The 11,157-nt window shown below is 38.7% G+C and overlaps 2 protein-coding genes and 1 pseudogene across 2 annotated transcripts; 2 read left to right on the forward strand and 1 right to left on the reverse strand.

Annotated features, from left to right (window-relative positions):
- Positions 1-3,102: 3,102 nt before the first annotated feature.
- On the forward strand, positions 3,103-5,511 carry LOC125222154 (transcription factor MYC2 pseudogene; annotated as a pseudogene).
- Positions 5,512-6,359: 848 nt separating this feature from the next.
- LOC125218301 (uncharacterized) lies at positions 6,360-8,262 on the reverse strand. Its single transcript, XM_048119936.2, has 2 exons — positions 8,109-8,262; positions 6,360-7,493 (listed from the first exon to the last, which is right to left on the reverse strand). The coding sequence occupies exon 2, from the start codon at positions 7,490-7,492 to the stop codon at positions 6,569-6,571; it is 924 nt and encodes a 307-aa protein (XP_047975893.1). The 5' UTR covers position 7,493; positions 8,109-8,262; the 3' UTR covers positions 6,360-6,568.
- A 165-nt stretch (positions 8,263-8,427) lies between these two features.
- LOC125217825 (uncharacterized) lies at positions 8,428-10,405 on the forward strand. The gene has a single exon (XM_048119374.2). It carries the CDS (start codon positions 9,044-9,046, stop codon positions 10,088-10,090), a length of 1,047 nt encoding a protein of 348 aa, XP_047975331.1. The 5' UTR covers positions 8,428-9,043; the 3' UTR covers positions 10,091-10,405.
- The last annotated feature ends 752 nt before the right edge of the window (positions 10,406-11,157 follow it).

The following is an 11,157-nucleotide window of genomic DNA, read 5'->3' on the forward strand; positions in this document are numbered from 1 at the left end:
ATATTAGTTTTATAATAAAATGTAAGCGAATTAAGTTAGTAGAATGTGAGACCTACTTACTATTTACGGTAAAAGTGAATTGTGACTCTTATTGTGAGACGACTGAAATGCAAAAATGCCAAAATATTACTCTTATTGTGGTATGGATGGATAATCGTTCGGCTGAAGCCTACGTCTAGGCTCGCAAGTCCTTGTGAAGCAATGATTCGAATTGATGATTAACATGTAGTTTCTAGAACAAAAAGACATCGAAATTCTAATTCTGTTTATATGAAGTACTCCATTAGTTTTAGTTCTAAAACCAAAACTGTTTCGATTCTATTCTAATTGACATTTCTATTTAAATCGTAGTACATCATTGCGCCTGGTTGAATAGACATGCTAAATTTGATTCAATAAACATTGCATTTTGTCGAGTTGATCCTTGTCCCCAATTTATTACTAGTATTCACTACATAGTATACTAACCAGGGACGGATGTAATGTATAGTGAGAAGGGGCAATTGCCCCAGCTCAACTTTCCATTGACATGCATACATATAGATATAATTTATTATAATATACTCCCTCCGTCTCATAAAAGTCGAGTCGTATTCCTTTTTAGTCCGTTCCAATAAAGTTGAGTCATTTTCTTTTTTAACAAAAGACAAAACATCTAATCACTATTACTTTATTCCATCATTTACTTTACTCTCTCTTATCTTTCCTACTTTTTTCATCTCTCCTATTTATTTAATATAAATTCTTAATCTCCGTGCCCAAAAATTTTGTCTCAACTTTTATGGGACGGAGGGAGTATATTCTAACACTAATTTGCCCCCCTTCATTAAAAGAAAAAGAAAGTCATTTGCCCCTTCTCCTAAATATTCATGCCACTTTCTTACTATAATAAAATATTTCTTTTCCCTTTTTCCTCAAATTAAAATAAACAAAGCCTTATAAAATAGAGAAAGACCTAATTTGTCTTTATATTTGTTTATTCATATAATAATATATTATATTTTGTTATATTTTTATATTTGTTTATTTATATATTAATATTTTTGCCCCTCCTATTATAATTTTTTGAATCCGTCCCCGATACTAACTAGTATTTATTTATTTATGATAAATAGTGTTTCATCTCTCAAAGTCTCAAACTTTTCAATGTATTGCAAATAATGGCTTCAACTTTTATTCTTTTCATCAGATATCTTAAACTCTTAGAGTTTTAGATAAAATAGCGCATTGTACAAAATCTTATGATAGAAAGTTGATTCATCTCGTCGCATTAGGTTTGGAGGTAAAAAAATTTGCCACCTTAAACACATAAAATGAAGTAGTCATTTTAGAGTTTGGGTTCAAATTAAGGCCTCCCCTTTAATGGGCTACTGTGTATCCTGATTGAACCCCCTTATATGATATCGGACCGGAGTGTGGGGGCCGCTAAGACGACGGAATCGCCTTTTTTCTGCAAGAGAAATGGAAAGTCGGTGATACAAAACACTGTTAACCATATGTGGAGGTAAAATTTGTATAGTCAATGAAACAAATGTACATTTAAATCTTCTTAGTTTTTACTAAAACAAGGTGGTTTCATGTGTTTGAGACTACTACTTATTAACCATTTTATTTTATACCCTAAATACAAAATGAACGCAATATAACACTCGCTTTTTAGTTAGATCATTTTACCACCAAAAGTGTACCAATATATTTTTTTTAGAATCGATATCACATCCCATGTTAGATCTATTTATAAGAGATAAGTAAGTGTATAACCATCTCAATAAATCTAAAATATGACTATACTTATTTTTGTTGAAAATTCGAAATCTTATAACTTTGTCATCGAGCTGAATAATTGAAATGCAATTTATTTTACTTACATATACAAAATCAGAAAAATATCTGCAGCTATTTACACTAAATTCAAATTTATTTTAATATAAATATCATACTATTAAATGGAGTAATAATTTTATGCCGACCAATAGTGCCAAATTCAAACTTAAAAGTATATTCTTTATTTACTACTGTAGTATTTTTTTCACTCAAAAAAATTGAAAAAGTAACTTGGGTTTGTTTTAATGTAAACCTAAAAATAGATACTATTCTACTTAAATCTATTTTTGAGTTTATATCATATACAAAATAGTAATTTTACTCCAACTAAATTCGAATTTGACGTCAATTTTGTGTATATGTCTCACAAAATTTTGCAGTTGCTACATTATACACCCATATTTTAATGTTGTTTAGTATAAAAATACAAAAATGAATTTAAGTTTCGTGATATATAGAGATTTTAATAATGAAAACGGTTACTTTTATACGGCTAAAATATTTATTCTCGTAACATATAAGCAAATTCGAGATAGAAAGTCATAAATACCATTCATTTAAATCATACTCCATTTGTGATTCTTAATTTTTCCTATCTCTCTATCTCTTCAATATTATCCCGCTAACGTCATTATTGAAGATGCTGTTGTAGTTCTGCTACCGTTTCCTAAGATGTTTCCTTAATTTACTGATATCAAGCTATCTTATTTTAATAAATCATCTTTTAATACTTGTGTATTTTCAGATTTGAAATATAATGCGTATTTACAGTGTGTCGTTCCAAACTATATATGTATACCAAACTATTTAAAATTTGTGTCTTTTAGGCCTCCGTCACTGATTGGGTGGGCCTAATTTCCAACAAATGTATAATTGACACAAAGTTATTATTTTTGTGAAATGGAGTTGAAATTTAAAAGTAAGCTAGTGTTCTACTGTTTCACAATAGTTAGTAGTATTTTTTTTATAGTTCCAAGTTAATTAAATTATTTATTTATTCTTGTAAAAGCTTTAATCTTTCTCCTACTAAGGTGGGACTGAGAAAAAAAGTAAATACTAGCAATAATGAATAAACCCTTTATTTTAACACAACTACCACCACTTTTACTAGTGAGTCATGTTTTTTTCCTTGTAGTTAAATAATATGCGATGGCGATGAGGAATATATCATTATAATATATGCAAGTTGAATTAGATTAACACTAAACAGATTGACAGTATCCACCTAAATTATAAAAATTACTCTGTTTCAGCTACCCAAATATGCCATAACCCCAGATTATCCCTAATCCCTCCCTAATCTCCCCTTCTCTCTTTCTCTCTCTAGCTGCTTGCTTTTCCATCTCCACAGCCACAAATCCCTCTTTTTCTCTCTCCTCACAGATAACTCTGCTTCTGCTTCCAATTTTCTCAATCCGGTGTATGGAATAACCGATCAACGGCTCCGATGAACCAGTGGCCTGCTAGCAGCGCCGCCGCAGCCATGGACGGCGATTCCGCCGTGATGGACGCCTTCTCCGATCTCACTTCCTTCTGGCCCTCCTCTCACCACCAAACCCCCTCATACCCCCTCACCCCTCCCTCCCCTCCCCTCCCCCAATTTTTCAACCAGGAGACTCTCCAGCAGCGCCTGCTCTCCTTAATCGAGGACGCCGCCCACGAGAGCTGGACCTACGCCATTTTCTGGCAGTCCTCCGTCCTCGACTACGGCGGCGCGCCGGTCCTCGGCTGGGGCGACGGCTACTACAAAGGCGAGGACGACAAGGCCAAGCGCCGCACAGCCTCCTCCCCGGCCGAGCAGGAGCACCGGAAGAAGGTCCTCCGCGATCTCAATTCGCTGATTGCCGGCCCTCAGGCTGTCCCCGACGAAGCCGTCGACGCCGTCGATGAGGAAGTCACCGACACCGAGTGGTTCTTCCTGATTTCCATGACTCAGAATTTTGTCAACGGCTCAGGCCTCCCGGGCCAGGCCTTGTTCACCTCCAGCCCGGTCTGGGTCACCGGCCCGGACAGGCTCGCCTCTTCTCCCTGCGAACGGGCCCGCCAGGCCCAGGGCTTCGGCCTTCAGACGCTGGTGTGCATCCCCTCCCCAAACGGCGTCGTTGAGCTTGGATCCACGGAGGTGATTTTCCAGAGCTCGGATCTCATGAAAAAGGTCAAATCCTTGTTCAATTTCAACGGGCCGGAAACGGGCTCCGCCTCCGGCCCGAGCTCCTGGTCCTTGCCGGAGAACGATCCTGCCGCGATGTGGCTGACGGAGCCGTCTTCCTCCGCTGTGGATGTCAAGGATTCGGCGATCAACAACGCCAACACTAATCAGGGAAGTTCAATCCCCTCTTGTATTACTAGCAATCAACCTCTTTTAGTTAAGGAAAACCCTAATTCCATCAATTCCACCACTATGAATGAGAGCCAAAACCAGGCGTATGTTTCTAGAGAGTTGAAATTCTCCGAATTCGGGTTCGATGATAGCAATCCCAAAAATCATGGTGGTAGCAATCAACCTCTTTTTAGGCCTGAATCGGGAGAGATACTTAATTTCGGAGAGAGCTCCAAGATTAATACTGCAAATAGCAATGTGAATCTGTTTGGAGTTGAGACTGACAGCAGCAAGAGCAATAAGATGAAGAAAAAATCCCCAACTTGTAGAGGTAGTAACGAGGAAGGCATGCTTTCCTTCTCATCCGCCCCGACGAAGACCGATGTTGGCATCGAATCCGATCACTCCGATCTCGAGGCATCTGTTGTCAAGGAAATCGAGTCCAGCACCGTGGTTGACCCCGAGAAACGGCCTAGAAAACGTGGGAGGAAGCCAGCCAACGGGCGCGAGGAGCCTCTCAACCACGTGGAGGCGGAGAGGCAGAGAAGGGAGAAGCTCAACCAGAGGTTCTACGCTCTCAGAGCTGTAGTCCCGAATGTGTCGAAGATGGACAAAGCCTCCCTCCTTGGAGACGCCATTGCTTACATAAACGAGCTCAAGTCAAAGCTCCAGAACGTGGAGATCGCTAGGGATGATCTGAGGAGGCAGGTCGAGTCCTTCAAAAAGGAAGGGGGCCGCCACTCTGCCCCTCCGGAGCAGGGCCGCACCATGGTGGACATAGACGTGGACGTGAAGATCATTGGGTGGGACGCGATGATACGCATCCAGTGCAGCAAGAAGAACCACCCCGCTGCAAAGCTGATGGTGGCCCTCATGGAGCTGGACCTCGAAGTGCACCATGCCAGCGTGTCGGTGGTGAACGATCTGATGATCCAGCAAGCAACGGTGAAGATGGAGGGTCGGATTTTCACCCAAGATCAGCTCAAGGTAGCGTTGATATCCAAAGTTGCTGAAGCTCGGTAGCCATTTTCGAGGTTGGAATGGTATAATACTTTTTTATACTATTAGATATGTGCTTTGGCTGTAGTTTTAAGTATATAACTTGTTGAGTAGATTCAAGATTAAGCTGAATGTTGAATGTTGGATGCAAACTGATTGGCATTGCTTGTAGTTTTTGTTGTTTAGCTGAAGCCTCTATGTTTGTGTGTTTATGTATATATTTGTGAATCCAAGCTAGTCGTATGAGGCTGATTTTTACACGATAAAACATGGGATTTTGTTTTCCCTGTCTTGTATGATTAGGACTGGTGTCTATTGATCATTTGGTCACATGTTTTTCTTTTCTGAATAAATGTATTTGAGGATTATTCATGACTTATAATTGAACTTTCTTGGATTCATTTGTGGACATGGAAATGTGGAGTATCAATCACACTCACACACACACACCAACATTTGTGCGTGTGTGTAAATGTTATGTGCATTGAATCAAGTTAAATCTGAGTAATTTGTTACAGCATTGAATCTAGTTGAATCTAGTTGAATCGGAGTAATTTGTTACAGCTTCATATGTTCCTAAACTAGGATGATGGGACAATTACATGTTGCGTTCGGTGCATGATATTGATGATGATGTGAAGTGTCAAGAATGAACTATTTGCCAAAGTTTTTTTCTTTTCGCAATATATTTTTTTATTCATAGACAATTGGGAAAATTTCCAGTGGAAATGCAATCAAATGAATATAATTCCCACATTACACACAAACATCACAATCTTGGAAAAATAGGGGTATGTTACACTGTTGAAATGGTGTTTGTAAGACGAAGACAATTAGGTAGGGCATATTGGTGATGTGCCTAATCTCTTCTTTAAAGGATACCTAATAGTACTAAGCTGTCCAAAAGAAAAAGAGACATATACTTAATGTCTTAAACCACACACAAACATTTATATATGTATATTATCGAATTATTTCATGATTAGGTTATAATGAGAAGCATGTGTAAAGGAGTCAAGTCTAGGGATATGACCAAAAGCTACATGCATGCAAGATAAAATGAGCTGTCAATGTTCTTTTCACTTTCAACATATAGGAATACCCTCTGCCCAATCATCTTGCAATATAGTATGGGAGTTTCAATGAGTTTTCAAAATTTGTCAACTGCATTGACTATTCGTTTCTTCTTTCAAAAATAGCTGGAAGTAAGATTTACTCTAACAAATTCAGAAAAATGATTTTGGCTTTGGCTACGAGAGGATGAAGATGAGGATGATGTTAAGTTAAAAAGGCAGAGAAGGCGCAGTCACGATAAGTAGATCGGAAATGATGCAGGTATATCAATGTGTATAGAAGAAGGTATAACCACTAAACTATAAAGCTAACAAATGCTTTGTACATCACTCATCTGCAATCCTTTCCAATTTAAGTGCTTTGGATACTGGATGCATCTACCACTTGTTTACTCAGAGACTCTCTTGTTTCTTGCCTCTGCTTTCCAATGCCTTTGGTTTTGCTGGCTTCCAATAATCCACCACTATGTGAAGGACATGTTTCTTGTTTCTTGTGCATCCTGGCATCTTTCTTCCAATCTCTCAGACATTGAATACTGGCTGGTTGATAAACACTTGGTGCCTTTCTCAATTCAGCTTCTTGTCGCTTACGAGCTCTGTATCTACGTTGCTTTTCCCTATTCTTCCTACGAAGATGCTCTACTTTTTCAGCAATCTTAGCAGCTTCTTTTTCATCAATAGCAGTTTCATTTTCATCCTTAGCAGCTTCTTTTTCATCAATAGCAGTTTCACTTTCACCCTTAGCAGCTTCTTTTTCACCACTTGGTGCCTTTCTCAATTCAGCTTCTTGTCGCTTACGAGCTCTATATCTACGTTGCTTTTCCCTATTCTTCCTACGAAGATGCTCTACTTTTTCAGCAATTCTAGCAGCTTCTTCTTCATCAATAACAGTTTCATCTTCATCCTTAGCAGCTTCTCTTTTAGGATAACGTTCCAAAATTTCAGCAATTCTAGCAGCTTCTTCTTCATCCTTAGCACCTTCTTTCTCAACACTTGATGCCTTTCCCAATTCAGCTTCTTGTCGCTTACGAGCTCTATATCTACGTTGCCTGTCCCTATCCCCCCTAAGATGACGTTCCAACGTTTCAGCATTTCTAGCAGCTTCTTTATCATCTTTCACAACTTCTTTATCATTAGCAGCTGCTTCTTCATCATTCTCAGCTTCTCTATCATCAGTCTCAGCCTCTTTTTCATCAGTAGCAGCTTCTTTTCCTTCATTCTCAGCTTCTTTTTCATCATATGCAGCTTCTTGATGCAACACCATAGAGCCATCCATCCTGGAACAGCCACAACCAAATTAACTGGTTAGAAAGACATGTATTCCATATAGATGCTCTACAGATATTAGATCCATCAAAAGGCAACATTTTCCATAGGGAAAAAAAGGGTAAAAATGAAGATGGTCCCAGATTAACAGATAGCATTGGAACATCAGCAATATGTTATTGTTAGCTAATAACCAAAAATTGCTGGAGGAGTTGAAGTCAAGAATTATAAAGAGTAATGACTAAATACAACTAGATTTATGGTGTGATCTGCTTCGAGTTCTTACCTAAGTTTCTCTGATTTGATTATCAATTCTTGACACTATTTTCAAGTGATTTAAAGAAAACAAAGAACGTCAAGAAGCAAGGGAAGCCAAGGATGAAAAAAACAAGGAAGAGCCTTTGATAAAGAACACACAAACCTTCCCCATTTTACATGAACACAAATTTGACATCAAAATCCATTCACAACTTACGAGGTGTGCATTTTTATGTGTTAATCGTCAGATTTTAGCAATCAATTGACATTACCTCTCTATGCATGCATTGTGTATAAAGAAATCACAAAACACCCTAATTCCACAAACAAGAAACGAAGAGTTGGAAATAGAAGAGAAAATGCAGCACCTGGTTGAAGATTTTCCAATGAAAACAGCACCTCCTCCGTAGCTGAAGATTGAAGAGGAATATTTATACTACAATTCGCACTTGCTTTAGATACAAAGCATATATTGAAATACTACTCATAATTAGCCTGATGAGTAATTTTTATTGATAACTTATATATGATCATGCAAAAAAAAGATTGATTTTTTATTTCGATTCCGTGTTTTTCTAATATGTCTTATTTAGAGATATAGTAATTCACTGAATTTGAATACGTTTTGAGTTGACATGTACGAATAGGAAAATGGTAGAATTATAATATTGAAAGTGGGTGGTGACGCACTTGCCGTAGTCACCGGTCTCCGCTGCCTTCAATTCTCAATAAAATATCATTTCTTACATTCCACTTCCCTTTCATCCCTTTACCAATTCACACCCCGGCGCTTTTCCAGCTGCAGCCTGCACACGACGCCAACCTCAAGGTCTCAATTCCATTTCTGATTCTTCTCCTTTTTTTGTGTTTTCCATATCTATAAATTTTATTCCTTTTCATATTGGGATTTGAGTGAAAGATTGAGGAATTGTGGGGTTTTTGGGATTTGGTTAAAGAATCAAGGTTTTGGGCTTCAGCACATAGATTCAGGTGTAATCTGTCTTTTGAGGGTTTGAGGTTTAGCAAGGAAGATCTAAAGATTTTGCTTTTTCTTGGTGGAAGATTCGAGATTCTTGAATTCAACTCTTAAGGTGTGATTTTGTTTGATGATTGAGGTTTTGGGACTATTTCACTGCTGAAATTGGGGTTTTTTGTTGAAGAAGAAGCAGCTAGGTTTTTGCTGGAAAAAGTGTAGTGGTGATTGATGTTTTGGATTGATTTGATCACTGAAATTGGGGTATTTTGTTGAAGAAGAAGAGTGGCTAGGTTTTTGTTGGGAAAAGTAGTTTTTAGTTTCGAAAGAATGGATCCAAATCAGCCTCCTGCGAATAGGCAAACGGATCATTTGGGTGTAAACAAGATGGGGAAAAACATCAAGAAAAGCCCCTTGCATCAGCCTAACTTTGCTAGTGCTGCTGGAAGGCAGCAGCCTCAACCCCAAGTCTACAATATCAATAAGAACGATTTCCGTGACATAGTTCAGCAGCTTACTGGTTCACCATTACGCGACCAGCCTCCTAGGCCTCCCCAAACCCACCCGAGACCCCCCAATAACCGGTTACAGAGAGTTCGCCCCCCACCTCTGGCTTCGACTGGTAGGCCTCAGCTCCCCACTAATCCTCCTGTCCCTATGCGAATGCCTGCACCAGGTCCGATGCCTTACCCGAGTAACCTAGGGAGACCTCCTCCCCCAGTCCAATATGATCAGCACTCCCCCAACATGCTGCTACCTTCCCCTCCTCCTGATGTATGGGGAAACACTGCTGAGTCTCCCATTTCAGCCTACATGAGATACCTACAGAACTCAATCATAGATTCGGGTCCCAGACAACCCCACCCTTTCCCACAAGGTCATATGCAGCATCAAGTTCCTGCACAAAATCTACCACATCCTCATGCATTTCCTAACCCAGCCATGCCTCCAAGAGGAAATGGACCTCCCACAAATCTTCCATCTCCTCGTTTCAATGGTCCTCCACCCCTTCTTCCTTCACCTAGGGCAAATGGCCCTCCACCACTTCTTGCATCACCTCGTATGAGTGGGCCAATGCCCCCTCTTCCTTCACCTAGGGCAAATGGCCCTCCACCCCTTTTACCCTCTCCAACTTCCCAGTTCCTTTTACCTTCGCCTACTGGCTTCATAAACCTGTTATCTCCTAGATCACCTTATCCGTTACTTTCTCCAGGGTTTGACTATCCCCCGATCTCACCCAATTTCTCGTTCGCTTCTATGGGCCAGTCTGGAGTTTTAGGTCCCGGACCTCATCCACCTCCCTCCCCTGGTTATGGATTTCCTTTGTCCCCTTCCGGGTGTTTCCCTGTGCCAAGTCCAAGATGGAGGAACCAATAACGGTTCACTCTAGGCGAATCTCAGGAATTGTGATGTAAGCTGCGATACAAAACTTAGTCTTGAAAATGTTCGAGTCTTTGTACTTTTCCTTTTACCTTATTTTTTGTATTCACTCTTTTACACAGCTTTTTGTCTTCTTCGTGCGCAAACTATGTAACAGCTACTGAACTGGATTCTTTGTAATTCTAGTGTTTAGATGATTTAGTAGAGATTTCAAAGCCAACTCTAGTGTTTAGACGAAGCTGATAGTGTTGTAGAATTTGCAAAGTTATGTATAACTTTATTGTTTCATCTATATATGTTCCATTACCTTCAGGCTTCAGTATTTTTCCATAATCTTTTGCTATTGAGTACTCATATAGTAACATAACTGGAGTTGGTCTGATTATTGAATGTTCTCATTTCTGACTAATTATGAAGATGATTATTGAAATATGTCTATGGCAGTGTAGCCATTTCAAGAAAACAGTTAAGTTACTAAGTAGAGAGACAAGACAACACTTTGATTCGTTGAAGGGCCTAACTGATTTCCTACTATAGTAATCATTATTATAGGAAGGTGTGCGTTTCTAGTAATAGTGTTTTTTATCTGCAATTTGCCAATTTGGTCAAATTTTATCTATATTCAGCTGTACAGACTCTAAATTCATTGGGGGGAAATTGATACGTGTCATTCTTGTTCTAGGAAAGAAGAAAAGTATATAGGGATGTGAGTCAGCGAGGTAAGACAAAGATTTTCTTTATCACAGAAACATTGGTACCACTTTTCAGAAAAAGGGTGTAAGAATAAAATCGCTTCTTCTATTATTTTATGGGAGACAAAAAATCAAAAATATCCGCTTTTCTATTATTTTTATAATAATATGTCAAACCTATCCAAATTATTTAAACCAAACCCAATTGAATTGATGCAGTCATACGACATAGCTGAAAAAGGTATACTACATTTTTTTAATATTTATCATGTTTGATTACTTCATGAAAGTTGAGTTACTTCTAGAATTGTATTAAATTAAATCCTAAAATCGAGTTAAATTAAATCCTAATAAATTCAACAAGATTATCTC

This window comes from Salvia hispanica, chromosome 1 (assembly GCF_029641045.1).
Source record: "Salvia hispanica isolate PSC_SH4W2 chromosome 1, Shi_PSC_v1, whole genome shotgun sequence".
Lineage (NCBI taxonomy): Eukaryota > Viridiplantae > Streptophyta > Magnoliopsida > Lamiales > Lamiaceae > Salvia > Salvia hispanica.

Coding starts and splice junctions, on each gene's coding strand:
- LOC125217825 (XM_048119374.2), top strand. CDS start 9,044: ATGGATCCAAATCAGCCTCCTGCGAATAGGCAAACGGATCATTTGGGT.
- LOC125218301 (XM_048119936.2), bottom strand. CDS start 7,492: ATGGATGGCTCTATGGTGTTGCATCAAGAAGCTGCATATGATGAAAAA.